This window comes from Triturus cristatus, chromosome 1_1, assembly GCF_964204655.1.
Source record: "Triturus cristatus chromosome 1_1, aTriCri1.1, whole genome shotgun sequence".
Classification (NCBI taxonomy): Eukaryota; Metazoa; Chordata; class Amphibia; order Caudata; family Salamandridae; genus Triturus; species Triturus cristatus.
In genome coordinates this window covers 34,017,848-34,042,009 of record NC_140579.1, presented here as the reverse complement: position 1 = coordinate 34,042,009, position 24,162 = coordinate 34,017,848, and the positions used below count along the sequence as shown (strand labels likewise).

Here is a 24,162-nt window from a genome sequence, read left to right as displayed (position 1 = left end):
AGATTAAATCTAAATCACAACGGTAAAAATCTGTGGTGTGGATTGGAAACAATACTTAAATAGGGTTCCAGCGAGGGAGATAAGAGGAGCATAAAATGCGCTCTAACACATGGTTTTAAAAGTTCTCTCTCTTCGAGATCCAATTTAGCCCTATCTATAAAAGACTGCTTAATCCAAGCTATATCTGCCTTGACAATATGTGATGGGGATAAAAAGAGCTCAGGACGCCCAAGACGGGAGAACGCCGCTCTGACGTACTCCAGCCAGGGTATTCTTTTAGCATAGTCCATGGCTCAGATGTCGTTAAGAATCAGATGGTTAAGAGTGATTTCCTGATTTAACCAGGTTTTCACCCAGCACAACAATGGGACCATCTTCAACTTGTCCGTGACATAGCCCAAACCAACCTCCGCGTGGATAGAAAAACAGGAGTTGATTGGGGGACTGAGAACAAACGTCTCAAGAATCTATTTTCAACCACTTGGATCATATCCTGCATAACATAACCCCACAGTGCCGCGCCATAGGTGGCGATAGCCAGGCTTTTAAAAAGTTTAAACTTTCAGCAGGGCCTCCATTGGTCTTGCCCCCAGTCTTTTAGCAAAACTCAACAGCGCAGAAGTAAACCTGGTTACTGAGTTACTTTTGAGCTTGATTTGCGGGCCCCAAGTACCATTCTCGTCAAAGAGGACTCCTAAATAGCAGAAAACCTTTACTCTAATGATCTCTTCCCCGTTACAGAATAAAGATCTAGATTTAAGCTTTTTGCCCTGTTTCCCCACCACCATAAAATGGGATTTCTTTATATTCACCTTAAGGTCTAAGGCAGCCATACAGGCGCCAAAGGCATCCAACAATCTCTGAAGCCCCACACCAGTGCGGGCCAACAGGACAGTGTCGTCCGCGTATAGGAGAACCGGTATAACTAGATCCCCTACACGTGGAGCATCCGCCCTCGGGATCCCCAAGGACCTTTCCAGGCCGTTAATATAAATGGTAAAGAGGAGTGGGGCAAGGATACACCCCTGCCTCACCCCTCTCTCTGACCTAAAGTGCTTAGTGCGTTTCCCATCCTGAGTGACCCTCACTGAGGCAGAGAGGTCCTGATGAAGTGCTGCTAAAAAACTTACTAAGGGAGGGTCAATACCCAATTCCAGCATGATGGACCATAACTTTGACCGATTAACTAGATCGAAAGCAGAAGACAGGTCCATAAAAGCCATAAAAAGAGACCCGTCCTTCGCCACCGTGTATTTACTAATTAAAAGCTGGAGATTTAGACATTGATCCAAAGTCCCCCTATTGGCGCTAAACCCATATTGCAAATTAGACAAAATACCCTGACTGTCTAAGGCATCCCTAAGTTTAAGAAGTAAGACCCTGCCCAAGATCTTCACTGCAGAGTCTAACAGGGAGATGGGTCTATAGCAGTAAGCATCTCCACGTTGGCCCTTTTTGAAGATTGGGATGATTACCGCTGTAGCCCACGAAGTGGGGAACATGTAACCAGAAACAGCATTAAAAATATTTGCTAAAATCCTTGCCCATAAGTTAGGAGAGGAGCCATATAGGTCTGCCGGCACTCCGTCAGGGCCCGGCGCCTTATTACTGGCAGAATCCTTTATGGCTCTCTCCACGTCCAAAGGATCAAAAGATAAGCAGGGCAAAGAATGGGGTACTAAAAAGGTGCTACTACTTACGGGACTTGAACCACCCGCCCCATACATATTGCTAAAATGGTCAAACCATTGCTCATCCGGGATTACACAGTCCAGGACAGTGCCCTCGGTGCCCGAGAAAAAAAGGTGATTAATTGTTGCCCAGAACTTACCGCTGTCCCGTAGAACATCGATAGATAGAAGATTGTCCCAAGCTTCTGATTTTATTGCCTTTTTCCTTTTGGCAATAGCCTCTTTATAAGCCCCACTCGCTACTGCAATTGCCCCCTTATCCCTAGGACTACTTTTTAGCGCCTGGTGCAGGATCCTATGGGCCCTAGAGCAACTCCCGTCAAACCATCTTGAGTGATTGCTACCTCGGCGGGTATTGGAGGAAGTCAGATCCGTGGAGATCTGTGCACAGATAGCCTCAAAGGCCCTAACCACCTCCACCGCAGGCGAGTTATCATTAAGGCAGATGGCCCAAGGCCCATCAATTTTAGCACAAAGCTCCTCCAGAAAAATTGCAGGGACCACCTTGGCCCATTTGACCCTACGACCCTGGTCCTTTGTGAAGATCTCTTTGGCAATCATGGCGCAAACCACCCAAACTCTCAGGCAAAACCAACTCCAGATATACCGGGTTGTGATCGCTATGGGCAGACGGGATGACTTTGTAAGCTCTAGCCCTAGCTAAGGAGCCAGAAGACATACAAATGTAATCTATCACTGAGCCCAAAGTAGAGCCTTTGTACGTAATAGCCCTGCCCCCAACCTCTATAAAATTAGACTAAAAAATGTTGGTAGTGGCAAGGAAATCCTCTAGGGCCTCCCCCTGCTTAGTATGCTCAAAATGGGGGGCCACAGCACCTGAAGGCCCCTCAGGAGCTTCATGGGCCCTCACATGACACTCACCAACACAGGGATGAACATTAAAATCGCCCACGAGGATGATCTCGAAACCAGAGTTTTGTTTTTGACTGTATTCTAAAATAAAAGTTTGCAAAGCGACCACATGTTGATTAAAGACAACACAGTCCCTAGAATTATAAAAATTAATCAATAGAATTTTCATGGAATGGGAGACGAACGATTCAACACAGAGAAAATTATTCAAACCAGAGACCAGACGAGTGAACGTGCCCTTCAGATGAAGTGCAAAAAGGAATATTAGACCCCCTTTCGCTCGTCCCGCCCCACCCAAAGCTGCCGGTACCACATAGCTAGAATAACCATCCATAAAGAAATTGCTTGAGGGGTCCCATGTTTCCTGCATGGCAATAATGTCATGTTTACCTAGAAAATCGAGCCAGGATGCATCCGCTCTCTTGGATCTGGTCCAGGCAACATTCCAACTAATTAATTTACAACTAGCCCCTCCAGCAGGGTTTTCAAGACAGGGTTCAGCTGGCTGAACCGTAACTGTCAGTCAGTCATTAGCTTCCAGATTTGACAGTGGGGTATAATAGTTGTTCAAGATCAGATTGGAGGAATGGGGCAGAGAAACATTATTTGGTAACTGACGGTCTCCAGGCCTTAACGGTACCCCAGATCTTTGACACCCCACCATATAAGGCTGTCTATATGGAGGTTGTTGCCACGGGGGTGGGGGGGTGTTTTTAACAGCACGAGCTTCAACCAGATGACTGTGTATACCAGATGAGAATTTAGTTGGGGGTGGGTAGAAAAACCCTAGGGGGACTGGTCTAATTCCCCTATGCCCTACCTCAGACCCATCCCAAAACAATCTGTCTGCAATGTCCGGGCTATTAAAATTAACTATTACACAATCACCCACAAGCCGCTTCGGCCGCCGCCCCACCCACCCCACCCTTCTCGCCATGATGATGTTGGGGGAGATGTCTAGTCCTCCTCAGCTGGAGGCTGTGCACCAAGATCTGGTCGCCCTCAGTAAGTCGTGCGTAGATTCCAACACTCCCTCACGGAGCGGAGGAACCCCTACGAAAACAGCCACCAATGGAGCCGATTCCGGGGGAAGGTCAAGGGTAACCGAGCTGCCCCTAGCCTGCCTCACACTCCGGCCCAAGGGCTGGGCTGCATCATTACTAGCCGCACGCGGCGTATTACCACAGGTATGATAGCCTAATAGCGGCTGCGCAGTGGAAAGGGGTGGGTCCGTGCTCTTCACCCTACCAGGGGTACTACCGATCCCAAGAGAACATGATTGGATCATTGGCCCAGAAGATACTCCCATGCCCCCCTCTGGCCTATGTGGGCTATGCATGGCCTGACTGGCCCCACTTAATGTAAACTAAACTCTTTAATAAAGGCTACAATTTTGGTACGTTTGTTAAGCAGGTCAGCCACACAGGTATTCAAAGTCTCAACAATGTCTTTAGCGATGCCCACCAGTAAAGGTTCTAATCGTGAGGTGATTATGTCTTCTAGTAGGTCCGCCGTAAGGATCCCTAATGGCCCCTCAGTAGGCTGCAGAGCTTTGGGGGTTTTAGGCCGTTTCAGGATCTTCTTCTTGCAGATCCTTGCAGGACCTGCGTTACCATGGGCCTGTTGCCCCCGTTGATCAACCACACCCTGGGTAAAAATAACAGGGTCCCTTACTATAGGTGGATTAGACACAACCATCACAGGTTCCAGAGGTATGCTGGGTACTACCACACAATCAGTAGTTTTGCATGGCAGAGTGGGAGGTACCAGGCCAAGTTCCTGTTCTGCATTAGCAATTTCTTTGGATAACACCCCAACAGCAGATGACAAATAAGAAATTATACAGTCCGATTTTCTGGCAACCTTTGCTTTCTTCCCATTCCCCTCCATAGACACTGCTTGTTTGCGCTTACCCATTACGAAGATTTGGGGGGGTGGCCCGGCCCGACCTCCTTCGACCTCTGACGGCCGTAGACGGCCCACCCTTTGCCCGGGCTTCACCCACGCGCGTCCCGTGTGGCGGGATGTGGGGCCTGTAGATATTGCTTGTGACCTCAGGGGGCGGGACCGCCGATGCTGTCGCTGCCCCTCAGGCTCCTGGGGCTTGTGGTGCGGTTCTTGCAGGGTCAGCCGTTCCCCCGAGTGCGTTGCGATGCGTCTCCCGCAGAGCGGGAGACGTGAGGTTCAATTTCAAGTCCCCGGGAGGAAGGGGGCGGGACCGCCGATGCTGTCGCTGCCCCTCAGGCTCCTAGGGCTTGTGGTGCGGTTCTTGCAGGGTCAGCCGTTCCCCCGAGTGCGTTGCGATGCGTGTCCCTCGGAGCGGGAGACGCGAGGTTCAATTTCAAGTCCCCGGTAGGAAGGGGGCGGGACCGCCGATGCTGTCGCTGCCCCTCAGGCTCCTGGGGCTTGTGGTGCGGTTCTTGCAGGGTCAGCCGTTCCCCCGAGTGCGTTGCGATGCGTCTCCCGCAGAGCGGGAGACGTGAGGTTCAATTTCAAGTCCCCGGTAGGAAGGGGTCGGGGTCGCCGATGCTGTCGCTGCCCCTCAGGCTCCTGGGGCTTGTGGTGCGGTTCTTGCAGGGTCAGCCGTTCCCCCGAGTGCGTTGCGATGCGTGTCCCTCGGAGCGGGAGACGCGAGGTTCAATTTCAAGTCCCCGGTAGGAAGGGGGCGGGACCGCCGATGCTGTCGCTGCCCCTCAGGCTCCTGGGGCTTGTGGTGCGGTTCTTGCAGGGTCAGCCGTTCCCCCGAGTGCGTTGCGATGCGTCTCCCCTATATCATTCCTGGGCTTCACCTACTGCATCGTTCTGCTGCCAGACACACAATCGAGATTCATTCACTGTGTCAGGGTTCTCTGCCATGAATAATATGTTTTACCTTATTAGTTAACTGTCTCAGGAAAAAATATAAAAACGTCACGAGGAAAGGAAAAATAGGCAGAGAGAATTATGACGTTTTCATATTTTTTCCCTGAGCAAATTAACTAATAAGGTAAAATACATCAAATTGTACATTTTTGTAATTTTCACCTTGGTTACAGCAAACTACCTGTCAAACATACACACTATATGTCCCATAATGCACTATATTGGGGCACGAATAAAATGAAAATAACGAGTTGTAGTTTTAAACAGTTATCTATTTTTGTTTACTGTATATGGGCCCACTAGTGTGAATAATGATACCGCTACGAAATAATTAATATTGGTGGTGTCCCGAGTTAATTATAAATCTTACTCGGAACCTTTTTTTGCTTTAACGCGAACCGGAAGTTCTTGTTTACTTCCGGGTCGCGTTGCTGTGCGGAACGATGGAGATGAGAATATAAGGCCGTGCCCGTCTCAACAGCGTCTGCTCCATTTGGGAGAGGCGTACGGAGTGAGTCGGTAAGTCTGGTTCCTCCGTTGTGATTATTTTGTGTTCCGCTTGTTCTATGTTTTATATTTATTGCCGTTCGAAAACCTATCGCTGTTCGAGCTTACACTCACGTATATAACAGCGATTTGTTATGGAAATAAGAGCGCGCTGTGGAAGATATCATTCTTGCAGACGTTGTTTGCTAAGAGATGTGTATGCCTGGATTTGCTTTTTTAGGCAATATTTATACGAGTGAGGGCAGCAAAAAACAGTAACTTGTGTGCCATGACTTAGGAAGGAGATTATTAAACTATCTACCAATTCCACTTATCAAAACACTATTATGGATAGTGAAATGTTGTGACCTTAAACTGGGAGTCCTTTACATGATTGTTTTAGCACATCATTATAAACAGGATAGAGTCGCTTGTAACTCAATACGATGTGTTGATTTGTGTGTACTTGCTTGTTTTTTAAAATATTTTAGACACCCGTTCGCAAAGACCATTGAAGGGTATTGGCAGGTAATTCACTGCTTAATGGTGAGTACAATATTCTTCATTTCATATTTACTTGTGTGCCACGTGGGTGTTTTTTGGCACAAAATGTATATACACTTGGTGATAGATATTGGGAATAAAAATGTGAGATACTGAAGGTTATTATATTCATGTATTAAAGAAAGAAGACCCAATGATGCTGGTCATTCATGATACCTACAAAATTTAAGTATGGTTTTTAGTCACATATTTTAAGCAGAGCGACAAGACAATGGTCCTGACGAATGCCATGAATTTATATCAACAGGCAGAAACATGTTGACCTGACCTAGTCAGATAAGAAATTTTGTATTCTTATCGTCACGCTACTTATTTTAATCCATCCTTCAGGGAGAACCATTAAATAATTTTTCTCCACATAGAGATGGTTTTAGATTCACATTAGACATTATTTTTTGCACTCTGCCCCTTATTCACACACTCACATTGGAGTATAGAACACCTCGTGCTCCTCTCCTGCGGGAGAGTTGTAGCCCACACAGAGTACCTTGCGGACACTGTGTATAAGAGGGGACACAGTGATGAAGCATGTCACCATCTTGGTGAGTGAGGGTTCTCGTCTTTAAACTCTATACTGTTCACAGGTACAATCTGTAATTTTGTGGATTGGTTTCTTCAGTTTTTTCTCCCTAACATCATTCCAACATTTTTTCTATTGCGGTATTTTTTGCGAATTCTAAAATACATCAAATGACAGACAAACAGCTGTGGAATGGAGATGTTAAAAGGCTGATTAATGCTCTTTACATGCTTTGCGGGGGTTTGATGTGGGGAGGCATATTCTGCCAAAAGCCCGGAAATCCTTTTGAAAAGAATCCTCAGAAGCTGTCTGCTTCGTGTCACGAGCCATCCAATCCCCAGGTTTTAATAGGCATCTAAAACAGCTCATCCGATCATTGCAACTTTTCTGGGTAAGTAACTCAAGCATAACTTGGTTTGCAGCTATTAAGTGATTTGCCTAGAATCACCCGGATCCGACGCTAGGACGCCATCCCGGGGCCCCAGTTTAAAAGTCAGCAGTTGTGACAGTAAGACCTCACCAGTGATGGTACGGCGATACAATTCATTCTCTACCACTCATTCATGCTCTATCTGTGAGAAGGTGGCCTGATATATGCTGTCCACTAGTTCTAGTGGGCACCTTATATCAGTGCAAACAACCCCTTATGGTGAATGGTTAAAGACAACCTTATGTGAAAGCTATCCTAGTGGTAGCTATGGAGAGCAGCCTTCAGGCTAAGTCTTGAAGGAATGTAAAGCAGCTTGTTTTACAAGTTTATAATCTCTTGAATGATCAAATAAAAAGACAACCACACCAGGTATGTATTCAAAATATATGTATTTAAGCTTAAACACACCCCTCTAGTCTCTTTATGAGACTGGAGGTCGAAGTACTAAAGTTACAAGTGATTAATCATCAGTAAAAGCACAAATACACGTTTGAGCCCTAGGGGAGTACCAAACCATATACTAAAAAGTGGTATAAGAACCACGACTGTAATAGGCACTAGGCCAATTGCTTCTAGAATCGCTTGGACCCCAAGGAACCACCCAAGGTAGGAACACAGGGGACCCACAGGAACTGTATGCAGTGTGGAAACATAACTTACTTCTTATGGGGAATGTCGCGGTTGGAATTACAAAGATTAGGGACGCTTATATTCGAATCAGGACCAAACCCTCTTGGACTTAGGAAGTTCTAGGTCTAGCACCCACGAGAGTACCGGAGTACTCGAGTTACCTCACCCAGGGAAGCCGGGTGCATAGGTGTCTTTTGGTGTCGGGTCGCGCCGTCGATTTCAATGGAAGCCTGCAAAGAACTGCTGCTGCTGTGAAGAGGAGAAGTGTCCGGAGAGATCCAAGCCTGGATCTAGGATGTAAGGAACCTGAAAGCAGTGGGAACAGAGCCTGGGTCACTTGCCAGTGACCTAGGGCAGGATTGACCAATGCCCACAGATGTCGGGTGCTTCAGGTGAGTTGATTGGTGTCTTGACTCTTCAGCCACGAGGTCCAGGAGATGTTAATGAAGTTCACGAGCCGGATTCGAGCTGTCCCACAAAGTCTGTTGAGTGCTGCGGTGTCGGCGACCAGGAAGGACCCAACAAGCCTTGCAATGGCACGTCACAGGAAATCAGAGAAAGGACTGCAGTGCAGACCAGAAAGGTCTGATGGACTCACCCAGTGAGGGTAAGTAAGAGCAAGTCTTGAACAACCAGAAAAGCCCCAACAGAAGTGGAGATGCCTTTGTGGGGACCTGCTAGCCAATGGGCTAGTGATCACGAAGGAGCCTCAAGCGGTCGCACTGGAAGCTGGCCCACGGGTCACTCGTGGAGTGGAGGCCAACAATCTTCTCAAGGCTGGGGCTACTCGGAGCCCAAAGCACAACTTCAAAGATGACCAGGAAGGTGTTGTTGCAGCAAAAGTTCACGGTATCCAGGGGTCACGGTTCCACGTTACCCGCGATAGCCACGGGCCTTGGCTTTGCTGTGGACTCAGGGTAGCCTTGGGGAAGTCAACCTCAGGGGATGCAGAGACTTCGGCTTCTGGCAGGAGCTTCAGTAATGCAGACCAGTCAGTTGCTTCTTTGGTGCCTGCCAAGCAGGGGAGTCACTCCTTGACCCCAAGGGAGATTTCTTCCGTCTCCTAGTCGTGATAGAAAGTCGAAGGTCCAGGATATATGTTTTAGAGGTTCGTCCAGGGTAATCTAGAGTCCTAGGGACTGGATTCCTATACTTATACTAAGTTTAGGGGATGGACTAACTCTAAGGCTCCACCTATGGGTGGGCCTGGGGTGGGGGTGGTTACACCCCTTCCCCTTTGTCCAGTTTCACGCCAGAGCAGGGGCTGAGTGCCCCAGCAACCGGTTTGAACTGGGCTATGCACAGGGACACCTTGTGTGCCCCAGGCAGTGTCTCAAAAACATTCTCTGAATGCACCCACCCTGCCCCAATACACATCTGCCTGTCTGGGGAGGTGGTTACACCTCCCTGTGACAGGAAACCTATTGTCCAAGCCTCCCCTGCCGGAGTTTCCCCCAGCAGCAGGAGGCCAGACCCGTGGCAGTGGCATCCATTTTGTGATGCCAGGGCTTTGAAAGGATTTAACAGGGTTTAGCCAGTGTGAACATGTCTCTCCCTCTAGAATAGTGGAATGCTACCCCCGCCGCCAGAACTGGCGGGGGTAGTATTCCAAAGCGTTTGACACCAAACACGACATGTTTTGATGCAGCCATCCCAAAGTTAGCATTTACCGCGAGGTTATAATGCACTTAAGAGTATATGGTATGGCTGTATCACAGTACAACCATAAGGAAGTATTTCCGAATGCTGCAGAGGGGCTCAGCTCATGCTTGGGCACCCTCTTACATAAAACCAAGCACTCTGCCTTCAGGATTGTAAAGGCCTGCCATAGGAGCAGCTTATAGGTTTATATGTGTCTGTATAAGGTAGTGATATAGGTAGCCTATATCACAGTAAGGGGTGCAAGCACACCCTTACCCAGGTTGCAGTAGCAGACCTGTGGTGTCATTTTGGAGTGCTTCCCAGGGGTGGCATAATACATGCTGCGGCCCCTGGTAGGCCTCTGAGGTACCTATGCCCTAGGTACATAGTATACCATATGGATGTATGACGTTACAACGCACACTTTTACAACGCATGCACTTACAACGCATTTTTTACAACGCATAATCCATTACAACGCATGACTTTACAACGCAGGACACTACAACGCATTTTTAAAAAATACCTTTACAACGCATTACCATTACAACGCATACTACCTTTACAACGCATACCATTACAACGCATAATATTAAATTACATTTAAGGTAAGTATTAGATAGTATAGGGGTAAAAATTACTATTCTAACTCCAGGGGGTGCAACAGTAAGGTAAGTGTTGGATAGTGTAGGGGTAAAAATTACTATTCTAACTCCAGGGGGTGCAACAGTAGGGTAAGTGTTGGATAGTGTAGGGGTAAAAATTACTATTCTAACTCCAGGGGGTGCAACAGTAGGGTAAGTGTTGGATAGTGTAGGGGTAAAAATTACTATTCTAACTCCAGGGGGTGCAACAGTAGGGTAAGTGTTGGATAGTGTAGGGGTAAAAATTACTATTCTAACTCCAGGGGGTGCAACAGTAGTGTAAGTGTTGGATAGTGTAGGGGTAAAAATTACTATTCTAACTCCAGGGGGTGCATCAGTAGGGTAAGTGTTGGATAGTATAGGGGTAAAAATTACTATTCTAACTCCAGGGGGTGCATCAGTAGGGTAAGTGTTGGATAGTATAGGGGTAAAAATTACTATTCTAACTCCAGGGGGTGCATCAGTAGGGTAAGTGTTGGATAGTATAGGGGTAAAAATTACTATTCTAACTCCAGGGGGTGCATCAGTAGGGTAAGTGTTGGATAGTATAGGGGTAAAAATTACTATTCTAACTCCAGGGGGTGCATCAGTAGGGTAAGTGTTGGATAGTATAGGGGTAAAAATTACTATTCTAACTCCAGGGGGTGCATCAGTAGGGTAAGTGTTGGATAGTATAGGGGTAAAAATTACTATTCTAACTCCAGGGGGTGCATCAGTAGGGTAAGTGTTGGATAGTATAGGGGTAAAAATTACTATTCTAACTCCAGGGGGTGCATCAGTAGGGTAAGTGTTGGATAGTATAGGGGTAAAAATTACTATTCTAACTCCAGGGGGTGCATCAGTAGGGTAAGTGTTGGATAGTGTAGGGGTAAAAATTACTATTCTAACTCCAGGGGGTGCATCAGTAGGGTAAGTGTTGGATAGTATAGTGTAATATTATGCGTTGTAATGGTATGCGTTGTAATGGTAGTATGCGTTGTAATGGAATGCGTTGTAAAGGTAGTTTTTAAAAATGCGTTGTAGTGTCATGCGTTGTAATGTCATGCGTTGTAATGGTAGTGCGTTGTAAAAGTTGCGTTGTAAAGGTTGTTCCCCATACCATATACTAGGGGCTTATAAGGCACTCCAGAATCCAATTAGATATGTACCAAATGTACATGGAAACCATTTTAGAGAGGAAGCAGCTAGGCTGTGGGCCTGATTAGCAGGGCCACAGCCAGACTAAGGTCGAAAAACAGTGAAACACCAGCAAAATGTGGGGGTGTACCCATGTGAAGCTGATCCTACTCTCCTACACAACCCCCCCCCCCCCAAACGCAGGGACATTAAACTAACCTTCACCAGTTGAGTCTTCATGTTCTAAGTGGAAATACCTAGAGAGTCCATCTGCATTGGCATGGTTACTCCCAGGTATATGTTCCACTGTAAAGTCCATCCCCATTAGGGAAATGGACCACCTAAGCAGTTTGGGATTTTCACCCTTCATTTGTTTTAGCTATAAGAGGGGCTTATGGTCTGTCTGAACAAGGAAGTGAGAACCAAACAAGTATGGCCTCAACTTCTTCAAAGGCCAAACCACAGCAAAGGCCTCCCTCTCAATAGCTGACCAACGTTTCTCTCTAGGGGTCAGCCTTCTGCTTATGAAAGCTACTGGCTGATCCTTACCTTCTTCATTCAATTGTGACAGTACAGCCCCACCCCCAATTCAGATGCATCAGTTTGAACAATGAACTTTTTGGAGTAGTCAGGACTCTGCAGAATGGGAGCAGTACACATGGCCTGCTTCAGGTCATCGAATGCCTTTTGACAGCTAGCTGTCCACTGAACCTTTTTGGGCATTTTCTTAGAAGTTAAGTCATTCAAGGGTGTCACTATTGACCCATACCCTTTGACATATCATCTATAGTACCCAGTCAGGCCTAAGAAGGCTCTCACCTGAGTCTGGGTAGTTGGAGCAGTCCATTCCATTATGGTCTGGATCTTGCTCTGCAAAGGTTGAACCTGGCCTCCACCTACAAGGTGGCTCAGGTACACAACCTGACTCTGCCCAATATGGCACTAGGTAGCCTTGATAGTTAGGCCTGCTTTTTGCAGAGCTTCCAAAACATTCCTTAGGTGGACCACGTGATCCTCCCAGATGGAGCTAAAGACAGCAATATCATCTAGATATGCTGCACTAAAAGCTTCCAGGCCTGTGAGAACTGTATTCACCAACCTTTGGAAAGTGGCAGTTGCATTCTTCAAACCAAAGGGCATTACCACAAATTGATAGTGCCCATTAGGGGTAGAAAATGCTGTTTTTGGCTTTGCATCATAAGCTAGCCTGATCTGCCAGTAGCCAGCTGTCAAGTCAAATGTGCTAAGCTACTTGGCTGAGGCCAATGTATCTATAAGCTCATCTGCCCTTGGTATTGGATGGGCATCAGTCCTAGTGACTGCATTGAGGCCTCTGTAGTCCACACAAAACCTCATCTCTCTTTTTCCACCACTGGTGTGAGGTTTTGGCACAAGGACCACTGGACTAGCCCTAGGGCTATCTGAGGGCTCAATCACGCCCAGATCCAACATTTTCTGGACTTCAGTCCTGATACAGTCACTGATATGGTCAGGTTGCCTATAAATCTTATTTTTAATAGGCAGACTGTCCCCAGTGTCCACTTCATGAGTGCACCAGGTAGTCTGACTTGGAGTCCGTGAAAACATGTGTCTGATCTGATTGAGAACCTGTCTGCAATCAGTTTGCTGCTGGGCAGTGAGGCTGCCTGCCAAGGCTACAGCATCTACTGACCCATCATCAGGGTTCTGTGAGAGGAGGTCAGGGAGTGGGTCACTCTCTTCCTCCTGTCCCTCACCAGTTGCCATGAGCAAGCCCATGTCAGCCCTGTCCACATATGGCTTCAGCCTGTTGACATGGAGAACCCTATGGGACTCCTATGGGTTCCAAGGTCTACCAAGTAGGTAACCTCCCCTTTCTGTTCAACAATAGTGTGGGGTCCACTCCACTTGTCCTGGAGAGCTGCTGGGGCCACACATTCTGCCCTGGCTGATAAACAGCCAATACAGCCTTTTGGTCATGCCAGGCTTTTTGCAGTTCCTGGCTAGCCTCAAGGTTTTTGTTTGCCTTTTTCATATACTCAGCCATCCGGGAGCGGAGACCAAGTACATAGTCCACTATGTCTTGCTTTGGGGGCTTGAGAGGTAACTCCCATCCTTCCTTCACCAAACATAATGGACCCCTGACAGGGTGACCAAACAGAAATTCAAATGGGCTGTAGCCAACCCCCTTCTGAGGCACCTCCCTGTATGCAAATAAAAGGCAGGGCAAGAGAAGGTCCCATTTTCGCCTAAGCTTCTCTGGGAGTCCTTTGATCATGTCCTTTAAGGTTTTGTTGAACCTTTCAACCAAACCATTGCATTGTGGGTGATAGGGTGTGGTGAATTTGTAATTCACTCCACACTCCTTCCACATTGCAGTTAACCCCTTCCCCGCTCATGACGGAACCACTCCGTCATGAGTCACGGTTGAGCTGTGCTCATGACGGAGTGGTTCCGTCATGCCGCGGCCGTTGGCGGCCGCTCCTCCCACGCGGCGCTGTTTCCCCGCCTGTGCGGGCGATCAGCGCAAGTGGGTGGAGTCATGACGGAACCACTCTGTCATGAGCACAGCTCAACCGTGGCTCATGACGGAGTGGCTCCGTCATGAGCACAGTGCCATCGCGCTGCCCCCTAACCCCCCCCCAGCACTGCGGCGGAATATCGGCCGCAGCCAAGGGGTTAAGTAACTTATCATAAAGTTTGCATCTCTGTCAGATACTACCTCCTTTGTAAAACCTACTCTTGAGAACACACTCAAGAGAGCTCTTGCCACTACAGGGGCTGTAGTGGTCCTTAGGGGTATAGCTTCTGGATACCTGGTGGCACGATCCACTACCATCAGTATAAACCTGTGCCCAGATGCTGTTTGAGGATCCATGGACCAACAATGTCAATCCCTACCCTCTCAAAGGGAACCCCCACCACAGGTAGTGGTATCAGGGGGGCCTTTGTAGTGCCACCTGCTTTGCCACTGGCTTGGTAGGTTACACAGAGCGACAAAACTCATTTGTGTCTTCAGACATGTGTGGCCAGTGAAAGTGAGGAACAATTCTGTCCCAAATCTTGTTCTGGCCTAAGTGTCCTGCTAGGGGAATATCATGGGCTAGTGTTAATAGGAAACCCCTAAACTTCAGAGGTATAACCAACCTCCTGGATGCATCAGGCTTGGGGTCTCTACTCTTTGAGTAAAGGAGTCCATCATCCCAATAAACTTTATGGGTGCCACTAGCATTCTCAGCAGCCTCATCAGCAGCTTGCTGTCTGAGGGTTTCAAGAGAGGGGCAGGTTTTCTGCTCCTGGCTCAGATCAGACCTGGAAGGGGCCCCTGTCCCCAAGAACTTAACCTGATCAGGTTCAAGCTCCTCTGGGACAGTTCCTTCTTCAGGCTCAAAATCATCTCCCTGAGGAGACTGATCAGTTTCCTGAGACAGGTGGGAAGGCTCTGCCTTAACCCTACTGCTCCTCCTCTTGTGAGGCACCTGGTCCATTATTCCAGAATCCAGGGCCTGTCCAGCTTTTGACATTATAGCCTGTGACCTAGTCACAGCAAAGACATTTGCAGGTATCCCTAACATTTCTGCATGTGTCCTGAGCTCCACTTCAGCCCAAGCTGAAGTTTCCAGATCATTGTCAAGCAAGCATTGTACTGGTAGGTCTGCACTTACCACAACCTTCTTAAGGCCAGTTACCCCTCCCCAGGAGAAGTTAACAACTGCCAGAGAATGGTCTGTTCTGACGTTGCTAGCATTGGTCACTTGGTACATATCACCAAGTATAATCTGCCCAGGATCCACAAGATCTTTTGTCACCATGGTGACACTTGCTCCTGTGTCCCTGAATGCCCAAGCTTCTACTCCATTAATTAAAGGCTGCTGTCTGTATTTGCCCAGGTTACTGGGGCTCACAAAGGGGCACATTTCCATGCCCCCATCACTGACAAGCACAGCCTGAGTTGGTACTCTGACTAGGCCAGAGTCCATCTCAGAAACCAGGGTCAACCCTCCTACACCCTTATTCTGTGTATTTCCACCAGCTATTGTAACTGTACTTGGGGGAACAGGTGCCTTAGGGGCATTGGTGGTGGTTGGAGTATTTTCTTTAGCCTTGGTGCAGTCACTAGTCCAGTGAGTTTTCTGTTTGCAGATTTTGCACCAGGTCTTCTTTTGGCCTTTTCCCTTTCCTGACTAGGAATCACCCCTGAAGTAGATTTTTGGGGCCCTTGTGAAGACTTCTGGTCTTTACCCTTGTCCCCACCCTTCTCAGAGTTTTTAGAATCTTGCTTCTTAGGGACACCACCATGGTTCTGTACTTTCTGCCTCACCCTGGTTCTGACCCATTTGTCTGCCTTCTTTACCAATGTTTGGGGAGAGGTCAGATCAGAGTCTACCAGGTACTGGTGCAACATCTGATTTTGACAGTTATTAAGAATCTGCTCCCTCATTATCAGATTATACAATCCTTTGAAGTCACACACTTTACTGCCCAATAACCAACCTTCCAGAGCCTTAGCAGCACAGTCCACAAAGTCAACCGAGTCCTGATTCTGTGCCTTTTGGGTATCTCTGAACTTTAACCTGTATTGTTCAGTGGTTAGGCCAAACCCATCTATCAGAGCACTTTTCAAGACTTTGTAATCATCAGCATCCTCTTCTCTTACAGTGAGGAGCTTGTCTCTACCTTTGTCTGCAAAGGAGAGCCATAAGATTGCTGCCCACTGACCTTGAGGGACCTTCTGTACTTTACAGGCCCTCTCAAAGGCAGTTATCCATTTGTGGATGTCATCCCCACTCTGGTAGGAAGGGGCAATCTTACTTAGGTTTCTATGGTCATAAGACCTCTCCCTATCTCTAGGGAAATTGCGGCCACCAAGGGACTCTAGTCCCTCCTTTTTACTAGCTCTGTAGAGCTCCAGGGCTTCCCTATCTGAGGCCATCTGCTGCTTTCTGAGGTTGAACTTGTCTTGCTCATACTTCAGCAGTCTCTCTCTCCTCTCCTCTGAGGTTTCCCTCCCTCTGTGAGAAGAAACAGAGGTTCCAATAGAGGAGTTAGACTGAATAGATCCCCTTGACAGAGATCTATCCTTTCTAGCCCTGTTTCACGCTTACCAGGAGGAATGAAGGAAGGGGCATTGTTGTCCTCATCCTCATCCTCATCCTGAAGGTCTGTGTCCACCAGAGTCTGGTCATTGTCACCAGTCTGGTCAGCATCAGAGGTAGGGTCAGGGGAGTTTCCACCCCTGGACCCATTCTCAGGTGCTGTCCCACCCACACTGTCTATATCTACAGGCCCACCAGGACTTGTGATATCATCCAGTTTCAGTATCTGTATAAGATGCTGTGTGGATGGACGTTTGCCTTTCTTCAGCTTCCTAATGGTGCATAAGGCCCTAAGTCTAGAAAAGGAGAGATCCTCATACTTGTAGGGAAGGAGCTCACTGGTTCCAGGTAGGTACTCATTGGTTCCTGGCTGGTTAGATATTACTAATGTGGTGTGGTGTATTGCACTACCTACACTAGTGCGGCCTACTAAACTCTCTTGAGTTGTAGAAAGGGTGTGCTATCCCTTAACACACAACTCTAAGTTCAGTAGAACTTACTTTAGCTAAACTTGATATTATATGTACCTCAGGTACCTTTAGTGGTTTTCAGTTGATCAATTCAATTGAGATTATCTGGTAATACAATAACAAGCTGGAATCGCACACGCTGCACACCAATGTGAGAAGGTGGCCTGATATATGCTGTCCACTAGTTCTAGTGGGCACCTTGTATCAGTCCAAACAACCCCTTATTGTGAATGGTTAAAGACAACCTTATGTGAAAGCTATCCTAGTGGTAGCTATGTAGAGCAGCCTTCAGGCTAAGTCTTGAAGGAATGTAAAGCAGCTTGTTTTACCAGTCTATAATCTCTTGAATGATCAAATGAAAACACAACCACACCAGGTATATATTAAAAATATATGTATTTAAGGTTAAACACACCTCTCTAGTCTCTTTATGAGACTGGAGTTCGAAGTACTAAAGTTACAAGTGAGTAAGCATCAGTAAAAGCACAAATACACGTTTGAGCCCTAGGGGCGTACCAAACCATATACTAAAAAAGTGATATAAGAACCACGACTGTAATAGGCACTAGGCCTATTGCCTCTAGAATCGCTGGGACCCCAAGGAACCACCCAAGGTAGGAACACAGGGGACCCACGGGAAATGTATGCAGTGTGGAAACACAACTGCGGGTTCTTATTACTTTCTATAGGGAATGTCGCGGTTGGAATTTTAAAGATTAGGGACACTTCTAATCGAGTCAGAACCAAACCCTCTTGGACTTAGGAAGGTCTAGGGATAGCACCCACGAGAGTACCAGAGTACTCGAGTTACCTCACCCAGGGAAGCCGGGTGCATAGGTGTCTTTTGGTGTCGGGTCGCGTCGTCGATTTCAATGGAAGCCTGCAAAGAACTGCTGCTTCCGTGAATAGGAGAAGTGTCCGGAGAGATCCAAGCCTGGATCTAGGATGTAAGGAACCTGAAAGCAGTGGGGACAGAGTCTGGGTCACTTGCCAGTGACCTAGGGCAGGGTGGACCAATGCCCACCGATGTTGGGTGCTTCAGGTGAGTTGATAGGTGTTTATTTAAGCAAAAAGAGAGGGTTTGGGGCAAAGCACAACCGCACCTATCCCTAGTAGAATTATATAAAGGTATGGTGCTAGTGACCGGAGATCCAAAACCCCTAAATCTCCTGAAGCTCCACGCTTCAAATAACCATAACACAATCCAATAGTCCAGCACCCAAAATGCAACAAGTATTAAACATTTGTTATGACATAAGTAATTGTCAACAGATTATCTTCCATAAAAAAACATGGACTTTCAGCAGAGTTGGTTTTTTTCTTTTGATCCTTTATTCAGAAATTTTCTTTCAAACATGTTAAAACAGACCATAGCCAACGCGTTTCATCCTCGCGCACTTCTTCAGGGCAATAAACAATACATATATATTCGTAAAATTAATATACATTATTTACAAAAGATTTTCTTTTTATAATACACTTTATACAATATAGACAATCATTACAACTTGTTTTATAAAAATAAGTAAGCCATGTTGTTTCAAGTTTCTTAATTCTTTCTAGCAAAACAATAATTCAACAATTCTTTTAACATGAGAAAATAAGGCAAGAGGCCTCTAATTTCATTCCTTCCTATTACCCATTTCTAGTTCATCTTATATAGGATCATAATCACTCTGCTGATTTCAATGTTAAAAAAAGGAACAATTTTATACTATATTCCTAAGACATATCATTTATTTACATTTCCGTATATACTTTACATGAATATTTTTTGTCATACTGGAGCATCACAAAACCTTTAACTAATAATATAATAGTATCAATTCCATATCGCTTACCATTAATTAGTGACTTTGTTTTTCTGTGGTCTGTGCTCTACCGTTTAAAATTGCAGTATTCTTTTCTTTACGATCTATTTTTTGTGTACTCTTACGGTATCTATCAAAGAAATCATATTATTTTTTGTAGAGCGAAACACATATAGGGTTTGAGAGACATATTAGCCAAGATTAATGTTAAAAAAAAGGATTTACGCTTTTTTTTGCATTGAAAATTTGGGTAAGGTTCACTTATCCATACCTGACGGAGTGATATGGCGATTAGATGATTCGGTTTCCTTTGTTTTCCCAGTTCGTTAAGTTAATCAATATCAGCCATCCCTCAATCAGTAGGTATCTATCTATTGAAATAAACAACATTGAGTGTGTGCCTACCCATGTCCATAGACATCACAGACTAGTATACATATGTCTCTTTGCTATATTAAATAACATGGCGGTTAGAGAGGTTTTTTCTTATCTCATACACTCAACCTGTATACCAATTCCTCAAAGAGATTGATTATTTATCTACAGCGAGATAAGTTCAGGTTTCAGTCCCATATCTTTATATGAGTATAACTTAAGCACACTCATAATGGGGCTACCAGCTTGAAATAAGGCTATAAGGTTATACAGTGTATCTTCTTCATATTAATAGGTTCAATCTAGTACCTACAAAATCCGGTGCAAATACAAACCCTCATTACTAAATAGGCATTTGTCCTCAATTTTATATCACACATATATTGGGGCTGCTAGATTAGGCAGTCTACCTGCTGTCCTATTAGCCCCCCACTAATCTCAAACAATTTCATTCTGTGAATCCATAGACTTACTTGTCCGTTTCTGTTTGCCGGCATAATCGCGTGGCGTCAGTGTAGCGAATTGCAGTTTGTTCGCCAAGTTTAAATACCCCGCTGAATTGGGATTCGAAACACCTGTGCAAATTGAGACGCCTCACCCATTGTTTATTCCTAATCTTGGTCGCCATCTTTGAATGGTTGGTTAATCATAAGTTTCATAACCTTTACATCTATTGATTACATAAAAGGTCCTAACGTTTTTACTCGAATTTATTTATATAATCGTTTTAGTTGTTCGTATTACGAACTCAGACGTTGTATTTCGATTACGCATATTATCAGCGCCTTTTTAATTTGCCATGGTAAGACATGTAATATATCATAATCGTATTGAGACGCCTCACCCATTGTTTATTCCTAATCTTGGTCACCATCTTTGAATGGTTTGTTAATCATAAGTTTCATAACCTTTACATCTATTGATTACATAAAAGGTCTTAACGTTTTTGCTCGAATTTATTTATATAATCGTTTTAGTTGTTCGTATTACGAACTCAGACGTTGTATTTCAATTACGCATATTATCAGCGCCTTTTTAATTTGCCATGGTAAGACATGTAATATATCATAATCGTATCATTTGCTGTAATTTTATACAAGGAACAATTCCACATTGTAATTTCATTGTAAAAGATTTTTATTTATGTTTAAAACGTACCGCCATCTTGGAATGGGGGAGATTTTAGTATGTTTTAGTATGTGTGAGAACTTCTCCTTTTAGAAATGCACATGCATATGCGCTATATATTCTTTTGTTCACATGATTACGCATATTATCAGCGCTTTTTAGTTTACCAAGTTATATAGTATATTCTAATATGCTTTATAAAAGGCGTGCCGCCATTTTGGAACGGGAAGGTTTTGATATATGTAAAATCTTCTCGTTTCGTAAACGCACATGTATAGGTGCTATATATTGTTATTACGCATATTATCAGCGCTTTTTGTTTTACCATGGTAAGTTATATATTATTTCCTAATCATTTAATTTGCAAAACTTTGATATGGGGAACCTCCATTTAATAATTCCACATCGACATTTTATAGTGGAAGATTTATGTTTATATGGAAAGCTCACCGCCATTTTGAAATGGGAAGTTTTTAGTATATATAAAATCTCCTCATTTTGTAAATGCACATGCATAAGTGCTATACATTTATCTTTTTTATATTATTAAGTTCTCCAACTTTTTCTAATAATGGGTGAGTTCTATTAGTTTGATTTTGAATCTTTTCATATATAGGGTAGACACCGCTATTTTTGATTAAGAGGGTTTAATTTGTTTCGGATTTTAACATTTACTCGAAAAGCACATATATTAGTGCAATATGTGCAATATGCTCCCTTTATGACTATTATTTAGTTCTCCCTTTCTCATTTTATTTAGTCGTGTAATATGTACTTTATCTCTTTGAGGGAGATTCAGTATTTGTGATCAATCTTTAATTTAGAGTCCCGTGTCTCATTATATTTTCATTTCTGCCATCTTTGATTAGTAATCTTTTTAAATCGTTTGTGTAAACATCATAAATGGTTTTATTATATACAGTAGTCTAATTGTCACAGTACCATATGGTATTATATTATCACGACATCATACAGTAAGTCTATGCACCTATCGATGTTATGTTGTTAGTAACATCCAATCTGCATATTGTACAAGGCGTTCAGGAAAGGCGTTCCGGATATTACCTAAATGATGCTTTTATTTACATTACACGCCACATGGAGAGTGACCGTATTTGTTTTATTCCAATCCTCTCCCAGGAGTAGCGCTATACCCCAGGTAGTTCTTAGCAATCTGTTTTGGGGAAATTATTGAGGTTCTAGGGGGCCAGTTTTTATTCATAACATACCCCTTATTTATTTATCAGTCATCACATAAAATTCAAAGGATGGAACTATCCATCTGTGGTCATTCTAGAGCATACAGATTCACAAAAAATGATAAAGTTCATCATTTGTGTTTAGACCCAAAACTACTGATCTTAAGCGGCATATCCAACCAGCCTCCGCTTTTCTTAGGATCATTTCTCTATTCCCACCTCTCTCTGGTATTTTTATATGTTCCAATGCATGAAACCATATATCTGTTTTCAAAGGGTGACATTCGTGGATGTGTATGGCTACTGGATAGCGTTCATCTCTGTTTTTTATAGCCCTTATATGTTCTTGGATCCTAATTTTCAAACTTCTAATACTACTGCCTATATATATTTTATTACAGGCACATCCAAGGACATAAATTGTGTAAGTTGAATTACAATTAATAAATGTATTAATTGTATATCCTTTCTGTGTATTGTACTGGAAGTCTGTTTTTTTGTTGCATCCAAATTTACATATACTACACGATCCGCATGTAAAAAACCCTGATGGTTTATACGGCAGCCATGTGGTTGGTTTTATATCAGTACCCCTAATATAACTTGGACAGAGTATCTTTTTCAATGTTTCTCCCTTTTTATAAACCACTCTCGGTTTTTTGGATACGCTACCAGGAGGCATTTGTTCAGTGGCAATCAAGTGCCAATTTTTTCGCAAAATATTATAAATATGATCACTATAAGCATTATATTTGGTTATAAACAGAATTTCTTCAGATTTTACCCCTCTGTTTTCCTTTTGTTGGCTTGATATTAATGTAGTTTTGCGATCTATTTTTGTTGCCCTTGATTCTGCTTGATTCAGACATTTTTCTGCATATCCCCTATTCTTGAATTTATGTTTGATGTTTTTAATGCTTTTTTTGAAATTGCTTTCTTCACTACAAATCCGCCGCGCTCTAATCATTTCCCCAAAGGGTATGGCATTGATTGTAGACCTAGGGTGTGAGCTTTCAGCATGCAGGATACTATTGCATGCAGTTGGTTTTACAAACATTTTGCTTTGTATTCGATTATTTGCTACATACAGTTTTAAATCAAGAAAGTCAATTGAATCTCTTGAATAATTGATGGTCAGCTTCACATTGAATCTATTCTGATTAAGGTATTTGTGATAATCCAATAGTTCTTCTACCCCTCCATTCCATATTAGGAGCACATCGTCTATGTATCTCCCATAGAAAATGATATTATTACTCCAATTTTTTGAGCCTGGGCCCCAGGCGTGCTCCGTCTCATACAAACCCATAAAAAGGTTTGCATAAGACGGAGCAAACCTGGGGCACAGCCATGGGATCCAGGTTTGCTCCGTCTTATGCAAACCTTTTTATGGGTTTGTATGAGACGGAGCACGCCTGGGGCCCAGGCTCAAAAAATTGGAGTAATAATATCATTTTCTATGGGAGATACATAGACGATGTGCTCCTAATATGGAAAGGAGGGGTAGAAGAACTATTGGATTATCACAAATACCTTAATCAGAATAGATTCAATGTGAAGCTGACCATCAATTATTCAAGAGATTCAATTGACTTTCTTGATTTAAAACTGTATGTAGCAAATAATCGAATACAAAGCAAAATGTTTGTAAAACCAACTGCATGCAATAGTATCCTGCATGCTGAAAGCTCACACCCTAGGTCTACAATCAATGCCATACCCTTTGGGGAAATGATTAGAGCGCGGCGGATTTGTAGTGAAGAAAGCAATTTCAAAAAAAGCATTAAAAACATCAAACATAAATTCAAGAATAGGGGATATGCAGAAAAATGTCTGAATCAAGCAGAATCAAGGGCAACAAAAATAGATCGCAAAACTACATTAATATCAAGCCAACAAAAGGAAAACAGAGGGGTAAAATCTGAAGAAATTCTGTTTATAACCAAATATAATGCTTATAGTGATCATATTTATAATATTTTGCGAAAAAATTGGCACTTGATTGCCACTGAACAAATGCCTCCTGGTAGCGTATCCAAAAAACCGAGAGTGTTTTATAAAAAGGGAGAAACATTGAAAAAGATACTCTGTCCAAGTTATATTAGGGGTACTAATATAAAACCAACCACATGGCTGCCGTATAAACCATCAGGGTTTTTTACATGCGGATCGTGTAGTATATGTAAATTTGGATGCAACAAAAAAACAGACTTCCAGTACAATACACAGAAAGGATATACAATTAATACATTTATTAATTGTAATTCAACTTACACAATTTATGTCCTTGGATGTGCCTGTAATAAAATATATATAGGCAGTAGTATTAGAAGTTTGAAAATTAGGATCCAAGAACATATAAGGGCTATAAAAAACAGAGATGAACGCTATCCAGTAGCCATACACATCCACGAATGTCACCCTTTGAAAACAGATATATGGTTTCATGCATTGGAACATATAAAAATACAAGAGAGAGGTGGGAATAGAGAAATGATCCTAAGAAAAGCGGAGGCTGGTTGGATATGCCGCTTAAGATCAGTAGTTTTGGGTCTAAACACAAATGATGAACTTTATCATTTTTTGTGAATCTGTATGCTCTAGAATGACCACAGATGGATAGTTCCATCCTTTGAATTTTATGTGA

The 24,162-nt window shown here is 44.0% G+C and overlaps 1 protein-coding gene across 3 annotated transcripts in view; it reads left to right on the top strand.

Annotated features, from left to right (window-relative positions):
• The first annotated feature begins 5,846 nt into the window (after positions 1 to 5,846).
• LOC146869257 (olfactory receptor 4B13-like) overlaps positions 5,847 to 24,162 on the top strand; it is a 179,144-nt gene continuing 160,828 nt past the window's right edge. For all 3 annotated transcript variants that reach the window (XR_014979250.1, XM_085646389.1, XM_085646357.1), the window contains exons 1-2: positions 5,847 to 5,945; positions 6,404 to 6,458. Coding sequence is in view for 2 of the 3 variants with exons in the window: in XM_085646389.1 (XP_085502515.1) it covers positions 6,456 to 6,458 (3 nt within the window). In the remaining variant the exon portion in view is untranslated. The remainder of the gene's footprint in view (positions 5,946 to 6,403; positions 6,459 to 24,162) is intronic.